This window comes from Caloenas nicobarica, chromosome 3 (assembly GCF_036013445.1).
Source record: "Caloenas nicobarica isolate bCalNic1 chromosome 3, bCalNic1.hap1, whole genome shotgun sequence".
Classification (NCBI taxonomy): Eukaryota; Metazoa; Chordata; class Aves; order Columbiformes; family Columbidae; genus Caloenas; species Caloenas nicobarica.
The window spans coordinates 19,529,663-19,551,862 of record NC_088247.1 but is presented as its reverse complement, the minus strand read 5'-3'; the positions used below and the strand labels follow the sequence as shown (position 1 = coordinate 19,551,862).

At 37.9% G+C, this 22,200-nt stretch overlaps 2 protein-coding genes across 3 annotated transcripts in view; one reads left to right on the top strand and one right to left on the bottom strand.

Moving 5' to 3' along the window:
* Nucleotides 1-22,200, top strand: part of RPS7 (ribosomal protein S7) — a 488,774-nt gene that overhangs the window by 356,231 nt on the left and 110,343 nt on the right. The gene's annotated exons all lie outside the window — the stretch shown is intronic.
* EIPR1 (EARP complex and GARP complex interacting protein 1) overlaps nt 1-22,200 on the bottom strand; it is an 84,750-nt gene that overhangs the window by 39,449 nt on the left and 23,101 nt on the right. For both annotated transcript variants that reach the window (XM_065632790.1, XM_065632789.1), the window contains exon 4: nt 2,199-2,355. In XM_065632790.1, the coding sequence (XP_065488862.1) occupies nt 2,199-2,355 (157 nt within the window). The remainder of the gene's footprint in view (nt 1-2,198; nt 2,356-22,200) is intronic.

Below are 22,200 nucleotides of genomic sequence, written 5' to 3'. Positions count from 1 at the left end.
CAATGGCAAGTTCCTTTAACTGCTGAATCTTAAAACATTGCATAGAGCAACATACCTGTGGTTATGTATGTGTACACTGTGTGAATACATACATTATCTACGAAATGAATTTATGGAAAAAGCTTTTTGTTTTTTAAGAAAAAAAAAAGAACACCACAAATCCCCATTTATCTCTGGGGTTTTTCAGTCTGTAATTAATGCACTTGGGAACTTTGCAGTCAAAATCTTTGCATTTTGGCTCATATGAGGAATAGTAGGTAGAGGACAAAAAAAAAGTCTTGAGCTTAAACCAAACAGAGCAATTAATAGGCCTATTTGTTTGCCTAATTTAAATATCTCCTTAATTTTCTGAACTCTCTTTATGCCATGCAAGTGTTTGAGTAAAAATTCTAATGGGTCCCAGATTCAAAGCTTACAGGCAGTTAAAAAAAAAAAAAATTCTCAGTAACTGAAAGCAAATAGTTAGGCTTAATTTTTAAACAAAATAACTCATGCAATCCAGATAAAATAGAACCATAGAATGCACATTTCTTTTTCACTTGCCCACAATATCTTGGAGATCAGATTTTTGCCAAAGAATTTGCCAAGACCAGAAAATTATTTCAAAAGATCTTGAAGGAGAAGGGCACAGTGTTCAGACACATGCACGGAAAGTTTAGGATTTTAGTCACAATGAATTGGAAATGCTTCTTTGGCCTTGGTTAACAGAAGAGAACTGGTATTAAATATGTCACTGCTAAGGTTTAAGAAAAACTTCAGAGACATTTGAGCACAGAATTCCACAAAGGTGATGAGATAAAGGTTGGGAAACACAGGATTAGTTCTTAATGACAGTAAACAATTGTGCAAAACCAATACCTGACATACCAGACCTGGAAAAACAAGTCCCCTTGAGTTCCCTAGTACCTGATACTAGAAACAGAAATTAGATAAATTTTCAGCTATCAGGCTTTCTTAACAGAAGAGAAAAAACAACACAAGAAGATAAAATGTAATGAAATGAAGAAATAAAGCAGAATTGTTACTTCTATTTTTTTTTTTACTATCTAGATAATGAATAAAAATTTCTATGCAGTCAGGTTTTGTAAAGGAACTGAGACTGATTTCAAGTATTGTTCTCCTTTGATATAATTTACAATTATTCCTACTAGAATATATTTAAGTATAATGAGATTATGATGGATACCTTACACAGTAGGTGTCTGAATACAGAAACCAAAGAGGCCCTTTTCCACTCTCATGTAAGACACTACAATATCCAACGTAGATGTTGCATTATCCTCATTTAGTTCCAGTTCAGAGTTGTCACATTTCATTTACGAAAACCTGCTGTGTTATTCCACATTTTACTCTTAAAATTCTCTAATAATTATGAAGGGGACTGTACAACTTGCATGATCACCTACTCCATATTCTTTCTGACAGACAGACATTCCTGGTACTACAGCAGACCATATTCTTATGGTTTCAACCTCTCCTGCCAGTGGAAGATGGTCAGGTGGTCCCAAAATTACATCAAGCAAAATTTTATTTGGTAAAATATGGACTGAATGTATTAATGTTTCTTTGCCCTGCATCTGTTCAGGAAGCAGTGGGAACATGTCACATACATACCCATAAAGCAAAACACTTGCAAATACACAACAGAAGAATTTAACTTTCTTTTAAATAACAGAAAGGAAAGGAAAACAAACCTCTGTAATACCCTCTGCAGTACTGTAGCTCTCCTTGTCTTTTGTTAGGCAACAGAAAAGAGTAGTTAAACAGGCATCACATAATATACTGAATTCTTATCCTTAGCAAACAACAAATTAATTGCACTTATTCCAAATCAGCTGAGTGAAGACTGAAAAACAAAAACTGAAGTGCGACATCAAATTTATATTCCATAAAAAGACTGAAATGCTAAGTGTTATACCTTTGTGCAACAAAGGTTTTAGATGGGGGCAGGTGGGGAGAAACACATTAAAACAGCACACAGGCTGTTACTCCATATGTGGTTGCAGGATGATAATAAATGTTTTTAATCTATGAAACATCTGGGATTAAAAATCCAATTTATACTTTTTTTTTTTTAAAAAGATGGAAGAGTTTTAAAGGGTATAGCACAGCTTCTACAATATAAATCTGCACAAAACTAACAGCCCAGGTCTAAGCTTTAGGCTTTTTGTAGGAGTATAAAATATGCAGAATCCTACCAGGCCATATTGCCATGGGCTGTGTTGTCAAGGTGACAGAGTAGCTCCAGGGTTTGAGTGTTGCTTGATGAATCATCAGGGGATTCATGACTGCCTGATTCCAATTCCTTCGGCATCCTCCAAACAGCAGCACATGTCATGACTTTACTGTCTGAAGCTAAGCAACAGAGAATAATGTCAACAGATCATTGTATGGGAGACTTATTTTGTATACAATGCACCAACATTTACACAAATCTATAAGCAATGCACATCTGCTGTTTAAAGTATTTAAAAATATTATACCAAGATGAATGTTAAGAATGCAAAATGTGGATACAGACCCAGACTTCAAGTTAGCACTCAAGTTGCTGCAAAACTCAAAATTAGCATGCATTTAATGCACTTCTCCCTCTTTGAAGGCAAAATTCAGTGCTCATGAAAACATAACTCTTTGGGAGGCAAGTTTTCCAAGCTTCAGTATCCATATTGATGTTAATGAAAATGACCCACAAGTTACATTGCCAGATTCCTTAACAATAAAGATTTAGATATCATTTTAACATTTTCCTTTCAAGGGCTATATTCAGTTGAATCTATAGCATTATGTCGTATTCTTTACTACTACCAACTGTTCATTGCAAAATGAAGTTTTCCGCTCCTCTAATCGTAGCAAATAAAAACACCTTCCAAAAGACAAACGGAACTTACACGCACATAACAAAATATTGCAACGTATGATGAACAAGCCAACTGTAGATTTGAGGAGAAAATACCATATGATCTACACACATATGGCATTGCCCATCACCCAGTATAACAATTTGTAGCAGTACAGAATGGGAGGAGACCAGAGCATCACCGCATACATTCACATTGTTCCAGCTGCTGGTCCAGGGTTCAGCGAGGATGAACAGGTCAGTATTACCCACCGCAGCAGGAACAAAGAAATCAGCCACACTGATGTCAGGCAGAGGCAGGGGGAGCAACTACCTGCTGAGGGATGTGCTAAATGAGTCCAGAGAATAAGCAGCAACGAATGACATGTTTTCTGTTCCGAGGTCATTTTGCAAGCCTCTTTCTCAGTTTTCTGTCTCCAAGTACATTTTAGCTGATTTTTAGTGCAAAGTGCCTGGTTACAGAGCCAGGAGCAGATGTGACCAACTTACATGAATGGAAAACAGGAACCATTGTAATGAGAGTGTTTTCAAGAGGAAGGATGGTAACTCTGAAAAAGGCCTTCTTAGGCTAAAATGACACTAAAAGGGGAGGGGAAAAGTCTCTATTATAAAGGCTAGCAATCTGGATATTCTACATGCAAAAAGGCACCCAAACAAAAGAGAATAGGTCAAAAGGCAATTGCTACGTGGTTATATATAGCAAATAAGCCCAAAATGCCACAATGCAGGTGTGTTTAAAAAGTAGCCATACGAAATAAAAACCACAGGTAGTCAGGTCAAACCAGTAAGACAAAAAGACCATTTCTGTGAGGAGGAGACAGAGGTAGGAAGACAACTTTAAATTCAAGCACATAATACAGAATACACAAGCACTGGGTATTTGACCTATTGTACTAAATATATATATGATGTGCATAACTATTCCACAGTAATTTAGCATACACAAGTTGAATACTGTATCAGGAGACCACAGAATCATAGAACCATTTAGACTGGAGAAGACCAATCGTTAACCTAACACTGACAAGTTCCTAAGTGCTACATGTAAACATCTTTTAAACATCTCCAGGGATGGTGACTCCACCACTTCCCTGGGCAGCCTGTTCCACTACTTGATAATCCTTTCAGTGAATAAATTTTTCATAATATCCAATCTAAACCTTCCCTGGCACAACTTAAGGCCATTTCCTCTCATCCTGTTGCTTATTACTTGTAAGAAGAGGCCAACACCCTCCATGCCACAACCTCCTTTCACATAGTTGTAGGCAGCAATAAGGTCTCCCCTCAGCCTCCTTTTCTCCAGGCTAAACAGCCCCAGCTCCCTCAGCTGCTCCAGTTCCCTCACCAGCTTCGTCGCCCTCCTCTGCACTCTCTCTAGTACTTCAATGCCCGTCTTATGATGAGGGGCCCAAAAGTGAACACAGGATTCGAGGTGGGGCCTCACCAGCACCAAGCACAGTGGCACAATCACTTCTCTAGTCCTGCTGGCCACACTACTCCTGATACAAACCAGGATGCTGTTGGTCTTTTTGGCCACCTGGGCACACTGCTGGCTCATGTTCAGCTGCTGTCAATCAACACCCCAGATCCCTCTCTGCCAGGCAGCTTTCCAGCCACTCTTCCCTGAGCCTGTAGCGCTGCCTGGGGTTGTTGTGACCCAAGTGCAGGACCTGGCACTTGGCCTTGTTGAACCTCATACAATTGGCCTCAGCCCAACGATCCAGCCGGTCCAGATCCCTCTGTATGGCCTTCCCACCCTCCAGCAGATCAACACTCCTGCCCAACTTGTCATCTTCAGCAGACTTCCTTACATCTAGAGATGATGAATAATCCCTTATATAACACATAACTGAATTTTTACCAACTGTAGTGTATGCTAACTAAACAGCTATTTCCAAGTCATTTGAAGCAAATCCTTTATTCTAAATCTATGTGTTACTGAATGAAGAGGAGGAAGCAGCAGACGGCTACCTTTCGTTAGCATAGGGCTAATGAACGCACAGCATGCATTGTACACCATACAAATAATAAATAACCTAAATTGAAAGTGCAATATAGTTTAAGATGGTGAGCTTTATCAAATGTTTCACAGAGATACTCAATATATGACAGAATATTAAAGAACACCACAGAGAAGTTTCTAGTAGATTATAATTACTGAAAGGTCTGTACCATGCATATAAAGCATTTGCTTTTCCGCTAAAGATCTAAGCAGACAACCACAAAAGCAAATCACGTAAAAATTGTACACGTTTCTCAAGCCATCTTTCCCCTCAACACAGCAACACAAGTCTTAACATAGCCTTGAAATGTCATTTTAACTTCTTAAAACTTGAATATTTTGAAATTCTGACGGTGTGTTCTTATGAATAACTTTTAAAAAAAAATGTTTAGTTTCTTGCACAATCAGATTTCTAAATTGAAAACCCAAAACCAACTAAACAATCACTGGTTTGAAGATTGAGGGAGGCTAAAAGAAAAAAAGCGTGTGTGTGTGTGTATATATATATATATATTTTGAAATCCCCCTGGAACTTGATGTGACCCAAGTTTCTATAATACTTTGCTGTTTTGAAAACTGTCAAAAGCCACCAGTTAAATGAATCTGCTTGAGTTTAACATATGCAGTAATTCTACATAGATTTTATATTTGTTTTCAGGTTATTACTACAGATGCTGCTAAGGAGCAACACTGAAGTGTATGTTGATATTCCATGCAGAAGAGATTTGCTTGAGTAGTTAAAACAAGTTTATTAGTCTTCCACATTTTGCAGACCTATCTATGCCATTCCTTGAAGCCCAGAATGCAGGTTCCTCCCTTGAAAGCTGTTCGGCTGCTCTGATGATATGATGTGTATTGGATGACATTTGGTATTCCAGAATGCAAGAGAATGTTATCTTTTTCAAATGTAATTTAGCCACAGTAGATTTCTGAATTAACAGCTGTTATTATGTAGTATGTTAGGCATTTTTTTTAATTTTAATTTTTTATCATTGAAAATGCTTTAAAAGGTCTTGTACATTAGCACATATATTTAAAATACAATTCTAAAATTAAGGACACCTATCAAACTTAGTATGGATCCCAATAGCACAGGAGTCATTCATTCTTTCTTAAGTAGTGGAATAGAGTTGTTGTTGTTTTCTTCTGTCCATGTTTACTGAAGTAGAAATAAAAAATATTTCTTTTTAATTAACATTAAGAAAAGTTCAGTGAGGTAGCTGTCACTTCTTTTAGCTATAAATAGAAAAATTCTCTTGATACCTTAATTATATTTTGGCATTTACTAAATGTTTCTTCTCACGTTACCATTGTACACGTATAAAATAAGCTTATTACCTCCACTTCCTCTTATAACCATAGATATTCCTGTAAACAACCGGTAAAATAGTCTGAAGTACCAGTTGGCACAGAGTCTCATATACAGAATTCTGTGCCATTCCATGCATGTTTCACTTCCATCAGGACTGGTGGTGAAGGACAAAATTCACTGTGCATCAGAAAGGGACAACACTAAACCCCAACACACACAAAACTCCTCAAAACTCGGCAGAGACATTATCCTCTGTGTTCAGCTGGGCTTGAAGATGCTCATGGAAAAATGACAGACCACTTTTCCAGCTGCTGAATGACCATCCATCATGAACAGTTATATGTGCATTGCAAATCTTCAGATTCTAATTTTAAACACTTTGGACAAATTCTGGAATTAGATACACAGCCAAAATCTGTAAAGTAGAGACTTGATTCAGAGCACTATTAATTTCTCCTTGCACTTTTAATGCACTTATCTACAATTCTGATACTTTATTAATTCCCAGATGCATAAAACTAAAATGGAATTGCCATGTCCTCCCGTAGTAGTAATTTTAGATATGGCTGGCCTTAAGCAAGACTTAATTTCCCTTTATATAAATAACTTTTTAAAGACACAATTTTCTCCCTGGTAAAAGAGAGGGCAAACGATACTGCCAAGTAAAAGTGTCACTCCATTATGACAGATGAAGTGGAGGTTTTTTTGTGGGTCACAATTACTCTTAATCAAATAACCACTAGCAACAAACCTACAGGAACACAGAGGAAAAAAAAAACGAAAACAAAAAACCAAACCACACCACCAAAAACACCACCACCCACACACTGAACACTTTCATTGCATAGAAATCCAAGTCCCACAACTAGCTTCTCATGACTGTATGACAAGCTTGCCAGCAGTACGCAATATTTGTGGAATTACCCATGTAGTCTTATTTCCCAAGTGATCATATTAAAATTTAAAAATGCAGTATTACTAAGTAATTTCACTACAACCCCTGTAGTGGCATTGCTTACCTAGAAAACCTACAGGCAGAGAGAAACTCCAGATTTCTCCTTCTTTTACTATCTTCACATCACCCTACTGCACATATACATACAAACTGACAATGTTTTTATCTACCACTCCCGTATTATTTCTTAAAAATGTTAAGAGCCTGTATGAATGCAATAGTTAAAATACAATGCTAGTTATTCTGTAAAAGAAAGCAAGCCAAGCAAAACACACAGTGTATATTTAAGTCAAGCTTCTACACCTTCCTTAAAGCTATTTACACAGTTGGAAACCGCTTTTCCATCCCTGGCAGCAAGGAGGGTACAGTAACCAACTGCAGGAAACAAACTTTGGGAAGTTCAGCCAAAGCCTAAGAGAGATAACCACAGCTACAGAGCACAAGGCCCTCCTCAGATGCCTACTTTACAAGTCGAGCAAGTGAGAAAACTCTCTGCATGCAGAGTGTGCAATTTGCAAAAGGTCACAACTTGGTCAAGTCAATACCAATTTTCACTGCAGCACTCAAAGAGACTTCTCAATGAGGGCTATTGCCATTACAATTTTCAGCTTTCCACTACCACCAGCTGTTTCAACAGAGAAAAAAAGTAGAAGTTGTGGACAGGTGAAGCATCCTGTTCATCTTTCTCCAAACACCATTCCCCTTGGAGCATTGCTCCAACTTAAAGTATCAGGCTCTGAGACAGAAGTAATTCAAGAAGAAAAGAAAATCTGCCTGAAAGGTAAACATAACAGGAAGTATTACTGAGATTTTGAGAAGAAACACATACGTAATGTTACCTACAAATACCCATTACATCACACACACCAGATCAGTTCTCTGTACCGTTGCTGCTGTAATGCAGGAGCCAGCAGACAGACATTCCTTAAGAAGTATACAATCATTTTGGGACTACATGCAAGAAGAAAAATGTGGACATAGGAGCACAACCTGCCGATTTCAGATGCAATACATTTACTGGAAGTCATTCCTGCCCTTGTGGAAAACTACAGTTTTCAAAAAATTTGCAGATGTTTAAGCTAGAAGGGATTGTCTACACCCTTCGCACAACCCTTGATTTTGCTTCAGCAATTCCTACACTTAAAGACTTATGTAATAAAAAAAGTAAGCTCTGTCATGTCTCCAGATTTAGAGAGAAGTACCTAAAATTTTAGGTCACTCAAAATTATTATAAAGATTCCTTCAAAAAATGCCACAGACTGCAAAGCTACAAAGAATTCAGCTGAACATAACATCATAAAAATCTGTTTATACAGGCTTCTTGAAAGATACAGTTTATTCTCTTTAATAAATAACAGCTTTAAAAAGGAAATAACATGCAACCCTAGTAAGCATACTAAAAAACCAACTGATATCTGGATGACTGATGCAATAAATCAGAATAGCTGCACAAGAAAGATGCAGTCTAGTCTGTCACTGTAGAGAGTTAAGTGTTCTCACTTAGACTTCTATTTGGTTTTATATTGAGAATAAAAAGCCATACTTTTAATGTTGGAGTCATAAGTGATTTCCAACTGAAGACAACCCCGTAATTTCATTGCTTTCTCACACTGAATCACTTTACTGAAATTCTCCCTCCCCAAATATGTGTGGGATTTTTTGTGGTGTTGTGGGTTTTGGGGGGTTTTTTTGTTTGTTTGTTTGTTTTGTGGGTGGTTTTTTTTGTACGCTAGCTAGAGAAAGAAACTATTCTACTTAAAATCTTGATGGTTTGAGTTTTAACAAAACAAACAAAAAAACCAAAAAAAACCCCACAAACGGACAAACAAAAAAACCCCACACTCCACCTGAAATTACTTAAGACACTTCCATCATCAAGTGCTACTAAAACAAATATGAAATAGAAAAACAAAAATATATGGAATATAAAAAAACCAAATCCTCAGTGTAGATGCTAATCAATACTCTGCAGTTTCAGCAAAGATGTTTGAGTCCACATAGAAACCCACCAGCTCTCTTTACCTTCCTCTTTTAGGTGTAAATTGAGGCACATCCATAACCTGATAAAAGTAATTAAGTACTATTGTTTGTCCAAATTCTGCCTTCCACCAGTTCACACACTGGAGTAATTTCTCAAAAAACAAGGTTAGTATCTTTTACAGGCAGTAAACAGAGACATCAGAAAAAAAAAGAGAAACTTATTTTAATAGGAGTGATTAAAAAAAAAAAAAAATCAATCTTTATTATTTGATAACAAAGTTTAAAACAGGATTTTGAGTAGTTAGTCCTCCTCTTGAGCAAAGTGTTAAGTAGATGTTGCAATAATACAAATGGAAAAGTGTAAGAATAAACATACAAGAAACACTACCACCTACCCCTCCTACTTGTCATCCAACAGACTCAAGTGGATTTTTATCCCAATTATACAGGTCCACATCAGTCAACATTACAGTTCACTGCTGTTCCATCTTCTACCTTTCATTCTTCTGGCGCCACTTACTGAATAAAACCCACCATGTCACTGAAGCATGCTCTGACATATTTCATATATTTTTATATATAGATATATATATATATATATGAATAACAGCTACAGTGATGACCTACCAGAAGCTTACAGCAGTCACCTAAAGCAGACCAGATCCAGTTCTGCTCAGTCCTCCCTAATTATATAATTTTACAAAGCATTTTAATCTTTGTCTTCAATCATTTTTATGGTCTTTCTTAACTGAACACATATGATAAATCACCCTTTATTGATTTTCCTTTTCCCAAAACAATATACTCAAGCCAGCTACGGCTAGTTTCCTATTCTGTTTTTGAATAATTTCAAAACACATTTTATATGTATGTTAGTAGTTCAGTGTTTTAAAATTAATTTTCTCTAACCAATATCTCTACACATCAGATGGTAGTACCTACAGGAACAATGTTTTCATTTTACTTTCTGCTGTCATGCTACTTCATTCCCCTGTGTTTAACCTTGAAACCCAAATGACAACACTTCCTACATCACTGCCTGCAGACATTCACACTGAAGCTGGAGGAGCTGAAGTATCAGTGCCTGACAGGGTTTGCTCTTTGATCAGCTCAGGTGGTGCAAAGCCAGCTGGCTGCAGTTATCCTGTTGCCCAGGGAACAACAACTGAAGTGTATACTTGCTAAATCTGCACAGGAGGCCCTTCTGCAGCATTGCCACAGCAGCTCTTGCTGTGCGAGGCTGGAGCAGTGAAGCTGCTGTGGCTACAGCCCAGCTGGTGCCCATTAATGCTCTCGGTGTGACAGGAACAGGCAGCCAGCGCTCAGATGCCTCCCTCTTACCATTGACAGAGTTATCACTCTTCCTCATTAATGAACATAAACATCCTTCTCCTAGTTTAATAAAATGAAGAAATAAAAACCAAATTACTGCAGTACATATCTATTTTTAAAAGAATAATCTTGTAGCCTTTTTAGTCAATTCGTAAGATAAACCATATTCTATTTATTCAACAACATGTCCTTCACAGGCAAAAGAAGTGTGGGGGGAACGACACACCATTCTGTTTCTGGATTAAGAATTCCATTTTTTGTGCTAAAAGCCTGTGTATTCTTTCATATTACATTTTTCTGAAATACACAGGATGAGATATATGTCGGAATAAAGAGCTGTAGGCAGTTTAATTTTTCTTTCCATCACTTAGATGCACTTTTTAGCTACCAAAAGACAGCCTTTGATTTTTTTTGAAAAATACAAACACAGAAACAGGGCAGAAACAGAACACAGCAGCTCACTCTGTATCCTAATAGAAATATATTTTCAAGTGGAGCTGAAAGTAGAAGTAATAAGTAGAAAACCAGTAATATTCGACAGTCCAGACATTCGTACAGTGGATATCTTCCATAGTTAGCTGTTGTCTCATTTCTCCAACATGTGGAAAGCACCACATAAACACCAGCCTTCTTGTTAGTATGCAGATCACAGGTGACCGTAAATTCACATTTACTGCACACCAATACAACACAGATACCGCTTAGGTCTCTAGACAACAGGCTCCTATGTTTGCATTGTATTTACAGATGTCTAAGGAGGTTTTAAAAACGTCACATGCTGAACAGTAAATGCAGAGAGAACGATCTAAGTGTGTGTGAAGGTGAAGGCGTGGGGTATGACATGGAGAGACAGGTAAACCATCCATTGTGTTGCATGGAAAAGGGAGACAGAAGCCACAGAAAGCAGGCTGAAAAATTGGAGAAGGCATAAATTGCACTTTTTCATATATTCTGATGTTTCTTATGCTATTTAGAGATTATTTCAGACAATGTTCCAGCACATACCTTTTTTGGGGGGGGATATGCTCTGCAGATACATACCTGTTGGAGGGAGCTCAAAATTTACTGAGTGCATGTCTGGAACTCTGCCATACAGGGAGAGCCCAAGTGAAGGACTGCAGCCACCTCTATATTGATGCGCTGAACTTTGCTTTTCAGGCAGAATTTGGCTACAACACTGTAAAAGCTGCTCAGCAGCACAAACAGGCATGCTTGCCCTCCGACACTTCACACGACCAGATCTCCTAAGTCATAACAATGACTTACGGCTCATTTGATACCTCAGATATATCTCTTTAGGTATTTTAACAGAGTAGAAAAGAATGGAGAAACTAGCACTAGCTAGTGCTGCTTTTGTTTGTTTGAGATAATCTTCCTGCTATTGTTACCACCAGCACATGGTAACTGCAACAGTGGGAGCCACACAAGCAGCAAGGGATCAGCTGGCCACGAGAAAACATTGCAAGGTTTAACCCTGTGCTGAGAGCGGCACAATACACCAACAAAAGGCAATGAATCATATTTACATGTTGGCTTCCATCATCACCAAGGCCAGTGAAGCTGAACACCATTATCAACACTGATACTTTTACACACAAAAAAGGGCAAAGGGAAAGCAGGAATCTCATGGAGGCACTCATTTCCATCACCAAAGCCATGGCAGCTGTCAGTTAAGGCGAGATGACAGCAATGCACTAAGGTTCCCACTTGATGTTTCACGAGCTAATAAAATACTATACTCCTTAACAAGTTTATGGGAGCTGCAAACCACTTATCCCCCAATCAGATCAGGCACCTCACTAGACAGTTGCACATTCAATGTTCTATTTAAATAACCTTTAACAGTCCCATTCTACTCCACAGGAGTTCCAAACACAAATAGGATAACTTGACAGTTCATGGAAACCTCCTTCGAACAGGACAGATGTCTCTGTGTCCAATGTGAGCAATTTATATGGCTGTCCCAAGTTTACCAGATCAAGTTATAAGCACCAGCTTGATCTGAAAAGGTGGGTTCGCTACCCCTTGCACCAGCCTTTCCCAGCCTCCGCTTCATCCCGTACCTCAGACACACAGACTGACACACAAACTTTCTTCCAGCAATTACTTGTGATTGAGAGTTCCAATCTGAGTCATAAGTTCCTTAAATCTTTACTTTGTCTGGCAAACTTGGGTAGCTAACTTTCAGATGTGCTCACATATCAAGTACAAATATTTAATGGAAAAAAATAATTATAAACAATTATTAACTACATACAGTATCATTTGATGTTCTGTTCACAAAGTCAATTACAAATGCTACGATAAGAAAGCTGGTTTTACTAATACAAGAAACAAGTTACTCGTGTGTGGGTTTTTTTAAGTTAAATTCTACTCGCCTTACACCTCAATACCGACAGCTACCACATCCAGAAAGTCCAGAGAAAGAAAAAGAATAAATACTGTGGAGCCAATACCATTTGGCATCTTCATTAATGACCTCAGAGAACCCCAGATGGACTGCAACAGGCTGGAGAAATGGACCAACAGGACCCTCATGAAGTTCAACAAAGTGAAATGCAACCTCATGCTCCAGCACACACTGGGGACTGACCAGCTGGAGAAGTTTTATTTTAAAAAACACTTACACAATTTAAGATCATTAAGGTTTTATGTTATCCCTAAATATTAGGAAAATCCCCTCAAACTAGAATAGCTTTCAAAACATCTGTAACATGTTTTTATAGAAGCACCACAGAGAACAGAATACACTAAAGATTTAGTGTTATCAGATTACTAGAGTGAACTCTAGATTTGCTCCTTTATCAAGAAATTATCAATTGGCTAAATATTTAGGATATGGTTAGGACTTGAATTGTGGTGCTGATGTAAGTCAGAAGGAAAAAAAAAAAACAAAATCTTTAGTGTTCTCTTAGGAGACTATCAAGCAAATGACTCTCCTTCAGCCTCTTCAGCTTTCAAGCAAGATGGGATCTGAGGAAGCTGAAGCAGCCTGCCTTTCCATGGCAGAAAGTGGTCAACAAAAAATGGAATGTGAAAAAGGTAAAGCTGCAAAATGTCTTAATGTTTACTGGAAGAAACTTGCACAGTATACTTGGTTTCACTTGCATGATTTGTGGGTAACTCTGAAGTCAGAGAAAAGTGAGCTTCTATATTTTACTTATTTAACAAGCTAGTTGGACAAGAATGGCTAAACACATGCTGGAAGACTTTATGTGTAGCTGCAAAATCTTATTTACTGCAATAACAGTATTGACTAGAGATGAAGAGAGAACATGTTTTCTTTCAGTTTATTATACTAGTTCGGTATTTGAAAATTCTGAGTTCAAAAGCTATTTGAAATTGGAGAAAGAAAAACATTTTTCTTGCTCTTATTGCAAAAAAAAAAAAAAGGGGGGGGGGGGGAAGAGAATGCAACCTTCTAATGCTGAGGGATAGAGCATTCTGATAATTTAACAGATTCTCTCCCAGTGACAGTTCAATTCAGAAGCCTTTTATCCGCTTTCTGTATTTTAGAAGCACTTTTCAACATCATGACCATCCTGTAATACTTCAGTTTCAGTCATTCTCTCTCCTCCCTCTTCTTTCTAACATTAGTTCTATTTTGCTTCATAGCACAAACATTACAATTATCCTGATAATGGTTGTCAAATAAAGATGAAATCTTAAATCAAGGGATAACAAGCATTTGTGCTTCAAGTTAATTACATTATATACGCTCCCTCAATTCTTACACTTTTCCCTATGTACCTGTTCTTCCACACTGGCTGAGACACTACTGAGGTTGACTTTTACAGCAGTTGTACATATGAAGAAGACTGTAGTACAGACTATGATAACACACCTATGTCACTTGTCATTTGGACTGAACATAAGATACATCTACACACAGAGGCCTTCAAACTGGAATAGTAACTAACATGGAAAAAATCTCAAGCTCTTCACCACTTCTGTAGTGGTTTTCCATCAAATGGATCAGATAGTCAATCATTTCACTTAAAACCATATTGGAGAGTACTTAAAAAGGTCCACAAGTTACATATAACAGCTAGAGTTAAAAAACAAAACAAAACAAACCCACACACCCGCAAAACCACAACAGGTACCAGCTACAAAGAACACTAGGAGAACATTAACTTCTTCCCTCAAACTACAAGAATAAACTTTCTTCTGTCTATCCCACTAGTACTGCTGAGAAGAGCACTGGGGAATATTTGGAAAGACACATTTAACTTCCCTCCACATTTTAATGGCTGCAGCATTTCACAGAGCTGTGCAGTGATTTCCCTACTTGGAGGGTTTTCACTACAGCAAAGTGAAGTGAGACCAGTAAAGTCAGTCACTCCTGCTGTCTTCAATACAAAGCAGTTGAGAGCATCATCATCAGCATTATTTCCAATATCCTTACTGATTAATTTCCTCTGCAGGAAGTTTTTTATAATACCCAAAAGTTTACTGTATGATAAGTGCAACGCACCAGACAGCCATAACTCATGGCATATTTAATGTTTTAAATTAGTGGATTTTAAATGCAAACTTCATTTCCCTTTTCATCAAAATTAAACAGCAGTTTTGTGTTTGCATGCCTGCATGTTCTGGATTTACAAAACTAAGCTATTTATATTGAGTTTTCATAACTACGGCGAAGTGGCTCCTAACTTGTTTGGAACAAGAAAACAGAAAAAACAGACATGTTTGCACACATGCCTGACTGCAAGTGTAAAGTTGCAGATAACAGTCTTCTCCATTCCCACTTTCTTTTGCCCTCTGGTGGCTTTGCCTGTCCCTACATGTAATCCAAGTGCAGAACCCAGTTTTGTAGGACTTGAAATAAATATTTGCACTATGAAAATAAATCAGTTTCCACATACATTTCAATGGACCTGAATAATAAATTGAATTCTTAAGAGAAGCAGAGGCAAGTGCAAACACAGAAGACGACTGTAATATGGAATTTTATTTTTCAAGTATTTAATTTCAAAATGGTCTGGGAAATGTTGGTGGTTTTTTTTTTTAAAATCAACTTCAAGAGTACTGCTTTTGTTAGTCTCCCACTTACATACATAATCTATTTTTGTTGCAGTGGTAACAACCTGACTTGAAAACAAGTCTCAGTATTGTTACACTTCATAGAGATTTTGGGGTTTAATTTCAGTTTTCCTCTTTCTAGTGAAAGGAATTCATCTTGCTTCATCCCATGGATTTAAACCAAGGATTTATCCGAAAGGTTAATCAGAAGATGCATTCCAGCATGAGTTGCCCAAATAGTGCTTTATGGCACAGTGTCAACTCCTAGTCTTACAGGAGTTGACACTTTCAGGTAATTCCATGTCATGCCAAAAGGTGAGAACAACCGAAGGACCCCAAAAAAACTTGGTGGTCAAAAAAGTGACAGAAGAGCTGCTCTGTATACAAAAGTCAGTTAATGCATTTAGAGAAAAATAAGCCATTCCAATGTGATGCTGCACTCAGAACCAGTAGTTATAACTCTGAAAAAAGCTCTGTGAGTCAGGACTGATGGTTCTCTTGACCTAATGTGCAGCAGCAGCTACATTAGCCAGCAAAACACTGGGCATCCTTAGAAATGGCACTGAGAATAAAGGATTGTTTCACAGCCTCATAAAAACTTGATATGCTTTTATCTCAAATGGAGAGTATAAATCTGGTATTTGCGTCTGAAGGAGGGCATAGCGGAGTTGGAGAAGGGCAACATAAATGAAGATGATGGAACAGCTGTATTTAATAAGACATTCAACAGATTGGGACTATTTCATTTGCAAGGAAAACACCTTGGGAAGAACATGACTTAAGTTTACAGGAACAGAAAAGCAGTGCCAAGGTGAAAGAATTGCTACTAATATTACAGGCCCAATCTTGCAGTCTTAGAACTAAGAGGCACTCACTGAAATAGTACAAGATAAGTTTAAAAAGAAAGGGTGGAGAGTCTGACCAGTGAGTAGCAGACTGAAAATTAATGTTACGAAAGTTTGTGGCAAAAGACAGTCTCAACTAGTGCAAAAAGGGATCAGAGACCTATCTGTAAACCTGTCTACAAACCTGTTTATGTTGTTCTACGTAGGATCTCCTGTTGCTGCTGTAGGAGTCACAATGCTGGTAGAGACAAACTAATCATTGTTCTGATCAACAGGTTGGCACTATTCCATTTGGAAGGAAAAGGTAAAGGTAGTTCTTATATACTTAACTTCCAGAGAAACAGCAGCATGAAGGTAAAATGCCTTTCTACATCTCACCAATCCACTCCATACCAAAACCAGTTCACACTAACAAACCAGAGACGATTGTGTCGTTCCTTTTTTTTTCTCCTCACCTCTGTAGCTTTTCCACCAGAACTGATAGTTCCATCCAATAAATTTAACTCTATACAGGCAAGGTTATCGTGAAAATAATCAAATCAGGATAACTATGCTCCTTTTCCTCCTGATCCTGGAGATAAGTAGGAATGGTAGCTCAGCAACTCTTTCTTTGCTCCTCTTAACCCCCAAAGTAGAAATGGAGAGGGAATTAGCACTAGGTTTTGTGATAACCAGTTGTTAAATAAGCCATATTTCAAAACAAAATGAAGGCACAGGCAGGGAATGAAACATACATTGGATTAATTTACAGCACCAAAGACATTCTTACTTCTCCCAACAATTCAAGTAATCTTATTACTACATTCAGGTGAACTGCAAATAATCCCATTATTATAGAGGAATGCGAGACAGAGAATATTGCTTATGCAATGTTGTAAACTGCGAGTTTATATGGAAAGGTGTACTTTATTTAAAATTCCTCTAAGTTTTTTTTCAGTCATTGAAGCTAAATAGCTGCTCAATAAAAATGGAAGTCTGAAAATAGACTGATCAATGGCACTTCCTTCATCAGCCCCCACATCTTGGGATGCCAGTTTCACTGGTTATCTTGTCATCAAGACAAGATGATCTGATTTAAGGGGGGAAATATGGAAAGGATAGGAGCAAAAAATAGGATTTGGTTTGCTTGCTTTTATGAAGGGAACAGAAGAAACCACCAATGATGACCCTCTTTTTCATTTCACAAACTGATTTTCAAAATATTTGCATTTATAGATATACAGGAGAGACCTTCATTGACAGCTGGTTTAGATTTTACAATTCTTTAACTGATAGACCACAATCACATTTCCCTCCTTTGAAAAGAAATTCTTAGTTTCATTAACAAAAAACAAGCCGGAACAGATGCAATGGTATAGACCGATGCCATCAGTACAACAGATGCTTACTAACATAACAAGTCTACCTAAGAATCTGCAATAGTATGTAATAAATTATTCATTTCCATAAGCATGCCTATATATTGCTCAAAGTACAAATGAATTTAAAATGATCATATGGCCTGCCTACTTAATATTTTTTTTTTAAATTTAAAAATCAGTGAAATAATTTGCTTTACATCTGTGAAAGTGGGATATAGCCAAGGAACTCTTATTCACAGTGTTGAATTTAGCAAAACCCCAGGCCTTAGAGCATCAGGGCTTCTGTCTTCCTGGGGAGCCATTTGCTTGGTTGTAAGCAATTTTATTTCACAAGTCAGAAAGTGGAATTTATAAAAAAAAAAAAATTGTGTCATTTCGGTTATTTTAACTGCTAAAATCGGTAATAAGAGTTTAAAAAAAAATTAACACATTTCTAGAGCTCCATAGGAATAAACTGATTTTATGTAAATTCAGAAATAAAAATGTTACAAAAGTTATTACTCTTTTTTCAGTAAATAATAACAAATACAGCTAGAACAAATATTACAAATGCAAGACAGGGAAAACTAGGAATAAAAGTCCAAAGTCAAATGCTTGTAAGATAATGTCGATACACCACTAAGATAAAATAATTGGAAATTTGTCTGTACACTGCCAGCAGACAGTTATGTTAGTCATGTTAGTACAGCAGTAAGTGTAGTTTCAGGTAGAACATATAAGTTAAACTATTTAAATGTTCACTTTGCCTTCACCTGATGGTAAATTTCTAGTAGCAGTTGAGAGTAAACAGATATTAACAGGCATTTCAACATTTTAGGGCTGATCTTCCTGCTAATACTTTTCTTTACACATGACTTAAGTATTTCCTTCATGAACTAAAACACAAGACAACCAAAGAACAAGGTGTTAAGTATTTAAAGATGGTAATGTCTTAAAGATCTGTGACTGTCAGCTTAAAACAAAGAAACTAATCTATCGAGAACACACATGCACGTCTTTCTTTTCATCCCTTTGTTTCCTGCATATGTACTTGGACATAACATAGCTTGCATCCTCTGATCCCACAGGAATTTTTAAGCCTCAAGAGGAGTAACTGATGAACATTCTTCTCCAAGCAGCACAGGATAAGGCATTCTTGCTTTCCTTCAAAATAGCTGTCACGTTTTAATTGTCATTAATGAGATCAAATTCACACACTTCAAGGATGACAGAAGTACCAGACAGCACGTGATACCAGCGTCTTTCCTTAGGAATGCCTATGGTCCCAATGTCCTCAAGAACGAGCCATGTCAGCCGTTTGGGTTTGTTTGTTGTTTTGTTGTTGTTTTTGTTGGGTTTTTTGTTTGTTTTAGGTGTTGGTGGGGTTTTTTTTGGTAAGAAAAATGTGTCTCTAATTTGTGCTGAAGATCATTCAACTATGAAAATTGTGGGTAAGAGAATTACAAGCAACTCCTAAAACAATTACTGACATTTATTTTTAAGAGTTCAAATTATTCCTTTCTAATTAGCCAAGGCATGAACATTTCTTAAACCCCAGAATACTTGGAACCTTGCTATAAACTCAGAAATGACCATGCTGGCAGAGAGCTCTCATCCACCATTTAATTCAGAATTTTGCATCTGAAAGCAGCTAGAAAGAAGTACCCTTTTCAGAAGCTAGAGCTCCAAGACAAATTAGATAATTATCACTGTTAGACAAATAACTTGCCTCAATGAATGTGTGCACCTAATACCCAGTAATTAAATATTCACTTCAAATCAAGAAGTGTAAAGCTTTCAAGTCATCAGCATTCTTTAAGATACACCTGCACAATGCCTAGGAATCCCAGTTACAACATGACCACCTCATAGCACTAGACACTGTAAGTGTCAAGTGTCACAGGGGAACTAGAGATGCTGCTCACCACTGTACAGAGGAAATTTGTGTGAGCAAAGCTCAATTGATGTTGAAGCTGACCAGTACTGTGAGGGATATTAAAAGAGTTTTTTAAGATATGTTAATGACAAAAGACAAGCCAGAAATAACATCCGCCTATTACTCGATGAGCACGGTCACCTCATAAACAGAGACATAGACAAAGCCAAGACATTTAATGCTTTCTTTGTCTCAGTCTTCAACACAAATACATACAGACTGGGAAACAAGAGGCTAGAGAGCAGCTCTACGGAGAGGGATCTGGGGGTTCTGGTCAACAGCAAGTTGAACATGAGCCAACAGTGTGCCCTGGCAGCCAAGAGGGCAACCGTGTCCTGGGTGCATCCAGCACAGCATGGCCAGCTGGGCGAGCAAGGGGATTGTCCCACTCTGCTCTGCACTGATGCATCCTCACCTGGAGCACGGTATGCAGTTCTGGGCATTACAGGATAAAAAGGATATAAAGCTACTGGAGAGAGTCCAGAAGAGGGATACAAAGTTGGTGAAGGGTTTGGAGGGGAAGCTGTGTGAGGAGCAGCTAAAAGTGACTTGGTTTGTTCAGCCTAGAGAATACGAGACTGAGAGAAGACCTCATTGTGGCTACAGCTTCCTCACAAAGGGATGAGGAAGGGAAGGGGCCAAACTCTTCTCTCTGGCGACCAGTGACAGAACCCGGGGAAATGGCAGGAAGATGTGCCAGGGGAGGATTAGGTTGGACATCAGGAAAAGGTTCATCACCCAGAGGGTGGTGCAGCACTAGAACAGGCTCCCCAGGGAGGTGTCATGGCCCCAAGCCTGGCAGTGTTCCAGAAGAGACTGGACAAAACCCTCAGACACACGGTGTGAACTGTGGGGTTGTCATATGCAGGGACAGGAGTTGGACTCGATGATTCTTCTGGGTCTCTTCCAACTCAGGACATTCTATGATAAGTACTATACAGAAGGGATAACTGTTCCAAAATACCCTCTTCTCTAGAAGGACTAAATTATCCCCAAAATTATTTCTCTCAATTTTGTGGAATCAGCTGCACAACAGAACCACCATTTCATTGAGATCAGCAGACCAGAAATTCTTCTGAGGTACTCACGTTTCCCTACAACATATTCTCCAAAACAATTTGTCTATTTTATAACAATCTGCAGAGAACCATGACCGATACTTTATTTTTTGGCAACTCTCTCCTAATAAAGCCACCAAGAGCAACGAGCTGTCTGATACCAAAAACTGATTATTCAATGTTAATATTCATACAGTCAGCAAGTTTTATCCCTCACAAGCTAGCACATAAGGATTGTTTCATTCTTAAATCATTTTCAGTGTTGATACAGCTCATGCACCCACACTTTCCACACCTGCTCCCACCCTGCTTTATATCATTAAAGTAAATCATTCCAAACATCAAACTTGAACGCTGTTACTTTTTGTGGCCCATTATGTCACGTTCTCAAGTTTTCAAATACATAAAGATACTCTTGTGGCTGAGAAAATACTCTTGCTACCCAATTCACAGTTACATAAGCAATCAAAATAAATATCTTGTTTAGTTTGCCAGCACAGTCCCAATCAGTGAAGTCTATAGATCACTGTTCATCTTATAGCAGCAAAGCTAAAAGTTAGAGCCAACAATTCAAGAATCAACAAATTATTTCTCTGATCATTTCAGTAGATGGCATGGAAAGGAAGAAGAACATTAGGTCTCAGGAAAGCAGGGGGAGTTGCCATAGGTAAAGAGGAAGGAAAATGCAAAACAGAAACCACTAAACAAAAAAACCCAAAAAACGACAACAAAAAACCCACCAAAACCCAAAAAAAACCCCACCACCAGAACAGGCAGTCATTTAGTCACAATAATCAATCTTCCCACTGACAGACACTAAATGGTACATAAAAGACCTACAAAATGCTAACACCTAAGGACCATCTCTTACTTCATTAAGATTTCTACAGCCTTCCACAGAACTGATTGCCCGAAGGCTGCATTCCACTTCCTACCTGCTTGCCTGCCACAAATGGTTGCAGGCATACACTTGGCCTTTCAGTGACATGTTCCTTGCATACCTTTGAGATCTCCTTCCTTCAGAATTTCCTTATTTCTCCAATTTTACCATTTCTTTCATTCCTTCACCTTGTCTTTCTGCAAGCATTATCCTATAATATGTGCAACAGTTAACAGTACACTGGCACTGCCACCAGTCACGCTCCTGAGATAAGGTCATCTACTTTTGTCCCACAAAATAGATCCTTCACCTGCATGCAGGAGAAACACCAAAGCAGCTGCTTTTAATTACTTCAAGACCTTTACAGCGATGGAGATAGCTACCGAGATCCAATTAGAGGTTCAGCAGGCACACCGTATTTTCCACCAATGCAGAATTCTTAGTCTGAATCATTTCTCTATTTCCCAACTAGTAACTACTCAAGTAATTGGTGATTACATAGTATCAAAATTGAAACAAATCACTAGTTTCTCACTGACATTCTAAGTAGATGAGAATAGAGCAGGAGATTTATGCAGAGCAATGCATAAATCTGAGTTTTTATTCTTATAGGATTTAACCAAAGTTTATTCCTTGCAAAACCTGAATTTAAGTAGAAACTGTTGGACTAAGAGT